Raw genomic sequence first — 12841 nt, forward strand, 5'->3', positions numbered from 1 at the left:
TGTCCATTTTCTGTTTGTAAATAGGATGAAGCCCAGTGGCATCTTAAGTGACTATGGCCTATAGGATTATCATGTCAGAAATCTAAGGCTTGTAACACATTTTAGTTAAAACTAATTTAAAAGGAAATCTGACCTCAGATACAAGTTGTGGGAACTGCAACCCCATCATGGAAAGTTTAGACTCAGCATGGGTAGCTTCACCACTTTCATCTGTGTGAAGCATATGACACTTTAGTAACAGAATGAGCAAACTTGGATCTTCAGTGTCAAAATCTCAAGTTTCTGCCACTTGAGCTAAAGGAGAACTCATATATATATATCTCTGGAGAAGAAACAGGACGGGTAGTCCTCTGAGGTAGCCATTTGACAGTCAGCCATGTGAGAGATCTAGCTTATTCCTCTAGCAGCAAATGGCCAGAATGCTTAGCATGATACTAAAATGATAATGATAATAAAAATACCAAATGACATTTTCATTTATCATGATGAAGCTTTGCCAGGCAAGGAACAGAATACAAGGTAACAGTCATATAAAAATTTCGGCAATTGGAGATTACTATCTGGACATCAAGAGAAGAACATAGAAAGCTATTGAACTACATTGACAAAAGGCTGGTTTATTTGCAAAGGAGACTATTTTTATATGACTTTTTTCTTTGCTCTTACCTAGAAGATATAGCTATCATTTAACATAAACAAAACCAGGTACTTTTATTTTATTTTCTTGACAAAACTTATGAATTATTCTTTTGCCAGAGGAGTGTTTGTACCCGGCATTGGGTAATGCAGATTTCCCTCCAATTTTTCTTACAGCCTTCTTCACACCTCAGATTCAAATAATTTAGAAAACAATTTTGCCCACTTTGCTTGTTTAATGCACCTCTGACTTTTCTAAAGCAATCTGACTGATGCTAATTTTTTTTTTTTTTTCCCGGACTGTAAATGCTAAATTGTAAGAGATTAGAAATACTCACAAGTCGTCTCCTCCTTGCCCGGTAGCATCTTTGCCGTATAACTCTTTGCCATAAACATGACTTGCATTTGTATTAGCACTCGCTAAAACAATTGCTATCACCAGAGCTGGCAAACCTGTAACACAAGAAAACTTGCAGCTTGCTTTCAAATCTCCTAAACCTTCAAAATCACCATGCAAAGCTGAATTATTGATGTCTCCATCCCTATTGCTTTAGTACAAAGTATCCTGAGTTCTATGTGAGAAAACTGCACAGAGAAGTAGAAGGAAACAATTTTTCAAACAGTACAAATGTATGAAACTTGCAAAGCACTTAATGGGCATTAATGAATAAACCTCATAATGTTCTGTAAGGTAGAAAATGTTATTTTAGTATGCGATATGGAAACTAAAGTAAAATAATCACCCTTAATTACCCAAAGTTAAATTTGCAATTGCACACAGACTCTTATTATATAGTGAGAAGATTAACAAACTATTACAAAAATGAGATCTAATGGAGGGATGGTATTGGGATTTTTTTGAGGGATATTTTTTCGGAGGTGCTAATGTCACTGGATTAGGCTGGGGAACTGGGAACATGAACTTGAACCTGTAATTTCTCCACTGCTTCTCTCAACAGTAAATGTCTTCTCTTTTTCTACAGCATTATATATCCTTTACTTAAACGTGTCCCCCCCCCCCAAATGAACCAAACTGTGTATTTTTTAATAATAAGATAAAGGGAATATTTTGGGCAAATAGACAACTATGCAGAAGAGAACTCTGTGCAAAGAGGTACAGCTCCCACAAAAGAAATGTATGTTTCCTGACATGCCTTATTTACATGTCTTATCCTTGCTATGACAAAACAGATTCAAAGGGGAAGAGGTTAATTTGCTTTTCCGACCACTCAGCCCTTGTCCTCTGCTGAGGTTGCCAAAGAGGATGCTAGTTGCCAATGGAAAGACATCAATTATCAGCTGGGCTGAGGTCAGTGCTCTAGCCATGAGGTTAATGGTTTTGTATTGTGTTGTATTATTTCAAACACAATATGTGCATTCAAGCAGAAGGCACAGATTCCTGATATAGAAAAAAATGAAGAATAAAAGCCTTGCTGCCTGGGCCTTGCAGTTATTTTTCAGTATTACATTTTCCATTTCAGTCCTGCTGTGTATACTGCTTAGGGCAGGCAGGATCTCTCTGTGGTTTAAACACTGTGCTGAATCTCAGGAAATTTTGGTTGTTTTTAATTCCACCATAGGCTTTGTACTTGTTGGCAAGAAACTTTAAGCTGGATTTAAACCTTTTTGAAAGTCAATGCAAAGATCCCCATAGGCTTTGTAGTAACTTCAAGAGTTTCTGAATTCATTGTGTGCCATGGTTCTCCATCTCTCATGTGACATTTCCCCTCTCCCATTCTGGCCTCTCTGGAAAGTAAGACCAGTTTATCTGGTCTCTCTGCTCCTCCTCTGGCTGTAAGCTGCTCTGGGCAGAGAGTGCCAGTTATGGTGTATTTGCGCAGAATTATACAGGGGAACTCGGTGACAGAGAGGGCTGGCTGCACGCTGGCATTGCCATGGGGTGGGGGGAAGGAAATGCTATGCTGATTTTGATTCTGCTCTGCATTTATGATAAAGAGCTTTTATATAGCATCATTTCAATATACATGCTATGTAAATATTGCATCTACTGAACTCACCCCAGCCAATGATGCAAAACTTCAGTATGTATCGCCGTATATACGTGTTGAACACTTTCACTAGAGCAATGTACATATGAACAGCTTCTAGTCCCATCCATGTAAAGGTGGCCAGAAGAAAAAAGTGCAAAAGTGCAGCTACAGCTATGCAGAGGCCACCTATGTCAAACGATGCAATCCAACCATCAAGCAAGAAGATGAGGTTAAGAAAGAGCAGGGCTGTGCTCAAATTCATCAGGATTTTGGATGGATAATCTCTTCGCAGCTTCCTAATGAAAGAAATACAGGTACATATGATTAATTGGCTTCAATCACCCAAGCCACTTAGAGCAGCTGGGTTTACCAGTTTACAAAGTAAATAAAAGCACAGGGATCTCCTCCTAGCTGTAAGCTTTTATGACAGTAAGGCATAGTGATGTGTACATCTCTGTGATATCACTGAAGACTTCTGCTGTATGTAGTGTAGGAAAACTACCACTTCTTTGGGTCCTTAATGAGCTAATTAATTGCCACAATATTTTAGCAACTGATTTATTATTAAAAACATTTCAAATTAAATATAATACAATGTGTTTTGTACTTCAAACAAAACCTGAAGAAAATGAAAAGAAAACTTTCAAAATACAGCTGAGCAGAAGCTTATCTCTGGTCATTTTATATGTAAATCTTTGCTTAATTTTTGGAATATATTGTCCAGTGCGTGTTATTTTCTGTTTGTTTGGTTTTTTTTAATAGCATAGGAAGACTGAAGATAAAGTCAATTTTCTTTCTTAACTGATACACATTGAAATATATGAACTGAGGGGCAAGCCAACAATTTCTGCTGTCTTGGACCAGAACACTATACCGTAGGTAATGCAATAGGAATGCAATCATTGGAGATATTTAGAACTCGAACCCTCCCCCTGCCAGCAAACTATCCTTCTTTAGCAGCTACTCTGTCCTGTCCTGTTACAGGCAGAATGGTTCCTTTGTGTTTACGTGACTTCATTTTCTCTTTTCACTGTTCACAGAACTGTATCACTTCAGAACTTTTGCATTCTCTTGAGTCACTTTCATATTTCAGTAGGACTGCTGTTGAAATTGTTGTAACACTTCACAATTTATTTTCATTTTAATTCTCTTCCCACTTCTTTCTGAAGGGCTCTAGAATGTAATTGCTCTAGTTGGAAATTTCTCTTTTTATACTTAGGACTTGTTATGCTCACACAGGCAAATTTTGTTTTGTTTTTACAAAAAGCCTGGTTGAGGACTTTAAAATAATACGTATCTGTTCAGAATCTAGAGGATACTATACTCCCAAAAGAGAAAATTCTGAGACACATTAGCCTTATTCCCAGACCTGAGCAGCACAACACATTGGAAACAGGAGGAAAGAGTCTGAACTTGGGTCCCCTTGAAAAAATTTCCACTTACAACATTGTGACCATGATTTTGCAGGTTTGGGTTTTTTTTTTTAAACATAGATTGCCCTGCCTAGACAAATAAACCACACTAACCATGTAACTAATTTATTTTATTTATCACATACAGGTACATCCTTTGTGATGTTTTTCACAGAACTAATACTTACTCAAATGCAATATATGTCAGAAGAGTTGCAGCTGAAAATATAGCAGATATCCCACAGCCTATGTAAGAGATAAAGGTGAGGACCTTGGTATTCTGTGGGTCTATTTGTGTAACGGTTCTCTGAAGGTCCTACGGGAGAGAGGAGGAAGAGGCATCAGTTATAGCAAACACCTTTTCCATGAGCACAACATTCTTTCTTGGTAATTAGTCAAGTAAAACTCAAAAGCACTTTAGCAATACCACTATAACCCTGACATTAGGGTTCATGTTTACTGAGTATACTTAGTCTATAGTTGTTACACCTCTGACTTCCTTCCCATAGCTCTTCAAAACATTGTACTTTAAGTATTAAAACTGCTGAGATCAGCAGATAGACAGAGCCTGATATTGATCCTTAAAATTCAGTACCAGGACTTCAAATTGTACTTCTCTGGAAAAATCTCCCTTTTTCAAATGTTTTATTTCTGTTGCTTATAGACAACTGTCTTTAAGAAGATGTAAGATTTAGGAAGATGTAATTTAACAGTGTTCATACTGAAATGTGCAACATTCTGGGGAGCTTCTGACATCACTTCTCATTATTAAAACTGCATAAGAGTCAAGGTAGCTAATCATCTACGGGTGAAACCAAGGGCAAGATACTGCTTTTTGGTTTTATGGTCTGTTTTGACATGCAAACTACAGTTATAAATAGAATTGGTCAGAAAAATAGTGACAAAGACAACATTAAAAAAAAATAAATTGGAAATGAAGCAGGAACATTCTGAGGATTTTTTTTCCAGTTTTCTGTCCAACTGTAATTGCCACATAGTACCGTCTGAGAACGCATGCCAGTGTTATTTCCTTTTTTAAGGACAAGAAAAAATGAGAATGTTTGGATCTATATCACTGTGGAGTAAATGTGAGCAAATACTGACACATAATGGTGTCCATTCTACAGTCAATGTCACTGTTGTCTCTAGCAAAACTATCTAGCAAAAAGAAATTAATAAAAGGCTGCAAAACTTGCCGTTCTTCATAGGAAAAGGAAGGAGCAGGTTTTTTACAACCTGTTCCAACCTTATATAACAGTTTATACATATAAGGAGATTGTTATTTGAAAACAATTTAATGCCTAAATAAAAGTCAGAAAAGATTATTACAATGGAAAAGCAATTGGAAGGGTCAAAACTGTGTAAAAATCTATTGGAATACAGCCCAAATTCAAAGAACTTCTGCCGTATTTCCTACTGCCACAAATGCATTCGGAGAAGAGAAGGGACTCATTGAATATATCCTAAAGAAAGCCCTTTTTTTCTCCCTTCGAGGATGAAAAGAGAAACAAGACCACAATTTAGCTTGCAAAAAAGACAAAGAGCTTATGGCTTTTTCATATCTACATTTGAGCATGACGTGAAGACAGCAGCTCTATTAAGAAGGGTCTGGAAGGCCAAAGCTGAAAAAGTCAGTGCATGCAGTTCCTTGTGTGGTTGTGTCATTGCAACAAGTTAAATCAAACCCCAAATACTTAGTCTAGGAGCATTGCTGTGATCAGGAGCAAACATCTTTTCTGCAGGTATGTTTTACAGGCCAAAGAATGTTAATTTCAGATGGAAAGAAATGTTTCAGCCCGTTACTGAGTATAAAAAATCACCAAATGTTAAGAAAAGATAGCAGTATTCCATCTTTTTCATGTTGGAATTATTTTCTCTCAAAAACACTTCATACGTGCGAATTGCTGGAGGCACCTGAATGCTAGACAAATTATGCTACTGGGGCTGAAGTGCTCTACGTGGTTCCCACTTTCATCTCCCTGACAGGCTCTACCTATCTCAGCCACCCAGCCTGGAGACTTTCCTTAAGGCTCTGACAGAGTCCAAGTTACACGTTTTGTACCAGCCCTCTGTGGCAGACCTTTTCCAAGAGAAGGCCTGTACTGCAAGGCCCCCCAAAGCTGGTTGAAACCATTTATAAGAACACAGCAAATACAGACTTACACATTTCATGAAAGAAGATATTGCTTTACACTTTTTGACATTAAATAAATATAAAACTTGTTAATTTGCAACCTAAATTTGCAAGGGACAATTTAGCCTCTTGAATCTCGAGATTCATCCTGATGAAAGGGAATTATTGAGTTTCCTTGACTTTTCATCCTCATTAGCAGTTTTACTGACTGTAGGGCATTTTTCTTTCCCTGACAATATGAGTCTCTCTTTTTTGTTGTTCTGAAAACAGCACCTCAACATTTTATCCTACTTTTTTTTTTTCCTGCAAACAACTTCCCACTTTCCTGATCTTGAAATTTAAAATCTACCTAGGCTTGTTTCTCATTAATTTCCCTCTTGTTACACCTTCCCGTTTCAGCTGCAGGTCATTTTTGTCAGATTATATTGTTAAGGGAAATGACAGAGACCCCCTGCACCTTAGGACTCATTAAGATCAATTTTTTCTGTTTCACTATGGAAATTGTAGTGCTGGGCCTTGGTTTTACAGTCCCTGACTTTCTTTTTTGCCCAGCCATGTCCCAGCTTTGAAGTTGGATGTTATAACATGCTATTTATATTTTGGTATCGCTCAGAAATCTCAACCCCAGGTCTTCTGTGGCACAGTATTTTCAAAATTTGGAATACTCTTATGGGCACATTTTACTTTTTATTTTACAATATTTAGCCACTTGTAAAGAACACAACAACAACAACAACAACAACAACAACAACAACAACAACAACTTTCATTACTAACTTTATTCATTACCTCATTCCCGAATCCTTATGACCAGCTATTTTGTTATGAAAAGATAACTTTATGACAATAAGGGGCAAAATGATGTATCACTATTAAAAATCATGTGCAAAAGGAATAACCCAAGTAACAAAAATGAGAGTTGTCTTAACCCAAGATGAAGACTGCATTGAGTTCCTAGGCAAGATAACTTAGTGAACGGTGAGTTTGCCTACCATTAGGACCCCGAAGTGCGTGAGGTGGTTGCATAAGCAAACTGTCTCATTTTCATTGGACTCTGTGTGCACTTGGCAGCCCGCAGGGTTCCAGCCACCACTGCCACCTGTGGAAATGAAACAGGAGAAACTGTACTTTCCAACAAACTCATGTCACCCTCTCTTTTAACAGATTTCTCACTTCATCTGGTGCAAATGCAGAAGTGCTTTCTCAAACTGAATGAGTAAACATTGAAAACAATCAGGAGAGAAGCAAGTGTCAGATTTCCTAGTTTCTGCAGAGAATCACATCAGATGAGTGTCCTAGTAATGGACTACTGAGCAGAAGCAATAGATGGAGATATATAATAAAGGTAGGGAGCTTTTTGGTTAATGAGGGTTGAATAAGACATACTATGTGGATCACGCATTGACACACCTTAGTTTTACCCAACAATAAGATGGTTTTAGAACTCCCTTTTACCACACTGATGTGATGTCTGCACCTGCCTCCCTCCTACTCATATATCCCCAGGCACATGAAAGCATTTATGGCCCAGGAGCAGAGGGTCCCGCCCTTCCTCTCTGCCACGTGTAATGAAGAAGGTCAGAGTGGGTAATCCTGATGATCCTTTGTGGCCTTAAGAAACAACATGAAGTAAACTACCCCCTTCTCAACCCACCTGAAAAGGCCATTCTGAAAAATAAGTAGAAAGATTTTGTTTTTAAAAATTAAATGTTAAAGACTAGAATTTGTATTTCTCTTCTTTCATTTTTCTCTGCTAAAATACTAACTGATTTTGTCAAATAGTTCATATTCTCTGATCCCTTAAAGACATTTTTGCACAACTCCAGGCAAAATCCAGCAAATTATCTGACTGGCCCTATAACTTTACCTCAAATTCAAGACAGAATCTCTCAAAAGACTGTGAAGATATTCCAAAACCACTTAAAACTCTCCCCCACTCAAGCAGCCACTGAGGATAGTTTCCTCCCTGTGTGTTTCTCGTCTAATGTGCTTTTTAAGTTTATCTTCCTAACTGGATTCTTTTTTTTTTTTGCTTATTTTTATCCTTATGAATTCTCCTCAGTTATTCTGTCTGAATTTCCTCCTTTCAAGTACAACTTTGGATGGTAAACTTCATTTCTTGCAAGACTTTGAACTAAACACCTCCACCTGAAATCCTGCTGCTAAGGACAGTTACTTCTTCCCTCTATCTGTTTCATCATAAGGAAGAGTAACATCTCAGTAGTGATCTCTAAAATAGAAGGATCTGGAAAGTCATCCCAGAGAATGACTTTGTCTGTGCAAAGGATGAAGAGCCTGAGTGTAACATCACACATGAGTTAGGCAGTAGCAATGAAGAATGGGCTAAAATGCCGCCTCGTTAATGGGTGTCTCCATATGGGACCTCATCATGCTGACTGTCATCCATTTACAAGGTGGTTGAAGTTTCTGTAATGTAGTTCCTAACCTTCCATGGAGGAAAAACCAGCTTAAGGTTTGTAACAGGCACAATCTCGCAATCAAATAACCCAACATTTTAAAAATGACCAATTAAAAGTATGGCTAAGAACCATTAATGTGTCTGAGTAGCATTACTATTTAATTTGCACATACAGACAGATCAGTGAAAAACTGCTATCGGATACAGAAAAGTAGACAAACTTAATTTAGGAATTTATAATGTTAAACAAATTTACATAAAAAAACTTTTAAAAAGAATATTTAACATCTGCTGTTACAAGCAACTGTACTAACCAGAAGAAACGATACAGTCTAAAAACTTCATCTAATTCTGCAGGGATTGATTAAGAAGCAAAATGGCCAAGACTGTGACTGATTTTAAAACTTCATTCCCCACAAAAAAAAAATTACAGTATTTTTAAACTTACCATTTTTGTTCATATCCCAGAAGACACAGGTAGGCTTAGGATCTTCCTAAGAACACATGTAAAAGTAGACTTTGTATGCCTCTTCAGACATAAATCTCATCAACATATGCATTTACAACAGTTGTTTTCCTACATATCTTTCCATTTAATGAGCAGAAGAATAAATATCATTTGGATTGTTGAAATTTTGTTTACTGTCAAATTAGAACTTGTTCTGCTTGAAAGACAGATCTACCCAGATTATAAAATCTAGAGCACTGTTTCTCTGCACTGTTCCTTTTCCACATCCTCCGAATAATGAAGTTTTATTGTCTCACTAAAGTTATCCATGAGTATGATGTCTTTACAGAGTCTAAATACTTTTTAATGTTCACTTCCTTAGGACTTCTCAGTGAATCCTCTATGTAACTGGCCTTGAAAATGTGCAAAAGCCTGCTGAACCTAAGTGGAGGTTGTTTTGTCCGACCTTAAAATTATCATTATAATGAAATGCGAGATGAAGTTAACTGAACTGTGAAAATTACAAACCAGGTTCTCATTACCTAAACAATTTACTTAGGTATTGCATTTTAACAGCTTCTTTCTTAACTTCTCTAGTGCTATCATCTCTTTTGGAGTAGCTACTGACAACAAGTCTGAGAACAGAGTCAAGCTCACACATTTTTTAACGGAAACACTATGTGCCAAAAGGTTGCATTTGGTCTGCATTTCCCTAAATTAATTGTAGTCATCTTTTAACAACGTGGTTCTGTCCATTCTTCCTTTGCTGAAAACCACATAACAACAAAATAACTTGGGGAACTATTAACAAAGCAATTGATGTTTGATCAAAGAATTTAAGTCATTCTAAAGTTCCAGTGTAATAAATTGTGTCACTGGTCATGAACATGGTCATGAACAGAGGTTTTGCCTCCAGTTATTGGCACAGCAATTGCCTCTGAGTGGCAGAATCAATAGTCTTTCAGATAGATGTTAGATCATGAACGGAGCAGGAATGTGTGAGGATAGGAGAGTTTATTTGTTTTTACTTTTTGCTTACTTGCTTTTGTTCTAGAGTTTTTCTTTCCATTTGAGTTTATGTTCTTACTCAAAATCTACCCAAATCAATCAGGCTATATGCTTAGCCTTTACTATATATAATCTGCATTCCTGTTCCTCTGAATAACCAGTTTTGTTTTACCTGAATTTTGGTGTGCCTAATTGTAACCTTCACATAATCCTGAAGATCCTGGATGGTTATGTTTCCAATACTGCATGCCACCACAAAACTGGTCAAATTGGCAGGATTTTCTGCATCCTTTGAAAAATTCAGAAAAAATATAATAAATGCTTAGACAGCACATAACATAAAAGCTAGAGCACACAGTTTCATTTTTTGCAGCGTGCCAGAATAAATAAGTTGTCAGCATTTCTACACTTTTGATTATGCAATATAAGAACATTATGTTTATAAAATCAAATTATGGGTTTGCCTCATGGAAGTTTCCCTATTTTCCTTATAGTCATAAACATATAGGCACAATTATAGAGAGAGGTTAGAAGGCATAAGTTCCCCTTTTAATCGTTATGTCTGATGCCAACAAAATTATAACTCAAACAATGTAGCAGATAACAACCCATTATAAGATTAGCTCACTTCCCTAAACAAGAATGAACTAGCTTTCTTATCTTATTGTCGATGCTGTCCTTTTTAGTAGATGCAAAGTTTTTTGGGAATAACCTGTTTTCTGTGTATAGTTGCTAAATCATCCTCTATCTTACAATGAATGACTAAGAAGTAGTAAACAAATTCAAAGCAGTGTTACATACTGTAGGAGATGTTTCCTACAAGGTCTTATTTGATTGGAATTTAAATAGAAGACTCATGTTATCACTGAGAAATACCATTTCTAACCTGCAGTGAGAAAGCACCAAGTTAAGAATTTTCCAGATGAGAAGCTTTCCTTGGAAACTGATGATTTATGAAAATGGAAGTGAGCTTCCATTGAAGCCTGCATAGCTACAGGCCTGGTTGGCCTTGTGGGAAGCTGGGAAGCTTGGTCACTGCCTGCAGCAGATCTTAGGTCAAATGAAGTCTATTGCCACTCACTTTCCCTCCAAAAATCTGGGCTGCCAAACTCCTGAAACCCCCTGATTCCTCCACTTTACTGGTTTGGTTAGCCTGACAAGATGTCAGGTATCAGCTTAGCACTGGGCTCATGAGATCCCACCACTTATGAGAGACAGAACAGCTTCAGTTATTAGCGCACATTATCCTGAGAAGAACATTTAATTTCTTAAGAACAATATGCAAGAGTTTTCCAACACAGTATTTCAGATTATACTGGAGCTTTGTGACATAATTTCCTAAAAACTTAAAAGTTGCAAAGGAATAAAAATGCAGTTTTCTAGACAGTTCTTGAGCATTCAAACAAAGAAAACCTCTTGACTACCATCTAAATTTCAACATCTGACAAAGTCTATGAAAACCTTTGGACAGATTCCTATGGGTTTCAGTGGATTCTGTCTCTAGCAGATAACAAAAACTAGAAATAAATATCAGATGGTCTCTTTAGGGAAGGCAATTTATTCTTACTTGTCCTTAGAAAGGAAAAGAAATAATGTGTGCATTGAAGTAAAATACAGATAACTGCTTATTTAGCTATAAGGCTGTGCTCAGCTACAGTTAGGGGTAAGGTTTTAGCCAATAAAATATATAGAGGTACAAGGTAAAGCAATGCTGAGGCTAGTGTCAGTGATATAAATCTGGTCTAGTCTAGACAATCATTACAATTCACATATTTACCATATTTGCACATTAATTTCATGTCCTCAGAACTCATGAGGATGATCCTTCCAACCTAACTTCAGACATGTAAAAAGAAGGTCTAGAACTGAAGTAGCCATTCTAGAGTTTCTTAACATAGTCAATGAAAGGAAACTGGCACATCCAGGGCATAATCCATTTTACCTATTCTATAAATCTAGGTCGAATACTGGTTGCCTAAAAGTAAGTGTCCATTTCAGAGGCTTTAAGGTATGCTGCCCAGTCTCCAGCTGCTACTGCAGAAGATCTCACATCTCTTACAGGTTTGTTTGTCACATCTGTTGGCCAGTAGCACCTTTGCACCTTGGGGTGTCTGAAATTGCACTACGCTCCTTTGTCTGGGCAACTGATGCCTAGTCCTGCACTAGGATGAGATGTGTCACACCTCAATGGTGTCAATTCTTTTCCATCAACTGGCTTTGAAGGCAGCTTTTGGATAACAGTTCAGGCATAGGTATGTGCATTGAACACACTGGCCTTTGGTGAAATGAATCCCACCCTGAATAGCCTACATCAATTTTTCATATAGTCTTCTAAATAATGTAACCATCAGATTTTAATGAATGACAAGATAAAATTTAATGAATGACAAGATAAAATTTACTAGCATTCTCTCAGTTACAATAAAAAAACCCTTCCAGTGCTGTAAAGTATAATGTTTCACTGTTATGTTGAACGTTTATAAGAAATACAGCTAATAGCTTTGGGAATTTTTTAAATTGCAATTGGAATAAATATATTTATGAAATAGTTTTATACTAATGGATAAAGTTATTGGGTTTGAGATGGCATGTAGAATAATTTATTTTTAGCCTTTATTTTTTTTAGACTTACTTTATTTTTAGACTTATTAAAATGCAAGTTTTACACATTTTTAATTAATTGTGTTGAACATGTCACCCATGAATAGCTTGAAAAACACACAGAAAAAGGAAAGGATTTTTAGTTGCAAATGTAGGTGCAAATTTTCCTGTTTTTTGCTTTTCAGTGACTTA

At 36.8% G+C, this 12841-nt stretch overlaps 1 protein-coding gene across 2 annotated transcripts in view; it reads right to left on the reverse strand.

The window, feature by feature from the left end:
- Positions 1 to 12841, reverse strand: part of ADGRG6 (adhesion G protein-coupled receptor G6) — a 116565-nt gene that overhangs the window by 14499 nt on the left and 89225 nt on the right. For both annotated transcript variants that reach the window (XM_030022621.1, XM_030022619.1), the window contains 6 exons: positions 10221 to 10337; positions 9041 to 9086; positions 7166 to 7272; positions 4228 to 4355; positions 2655 to 2923; positions 975 to 1089 (listed from right to left, as the gene is read on the reverse strand). In XM_030022621.1, the coding sequence (XP_029878481.1) occupies positions 975 to 1089; positions 2655 to 2923; positions 4228 to 4355; positions 7166 to 7272; positions 9041 to 9086; positions 10221 to 10337 (782 nt within the window). The remainder of the gene's footprint in view (positions 1 to 974; positions 1090 to 2654; positions 2924 to 4227; positions 4356 to 7165; positions 7273 to 9040; positions 9087 to 10220; positions 10338 to 12841) is intronic.

Source organism: Aquila chrysaetos, chromosome 8, assembly GCF_900496995.4.
Source record: "Aquila chrysaetos chrysaetos chromosome 8, bAquChr1.4, whole genome shotgun sequence".
NCBI lineage: Eukaryota > Metazoa > Chordata > Aves > Accipitriformes > Accipitridae > Aquila > Aquila chrysaetos.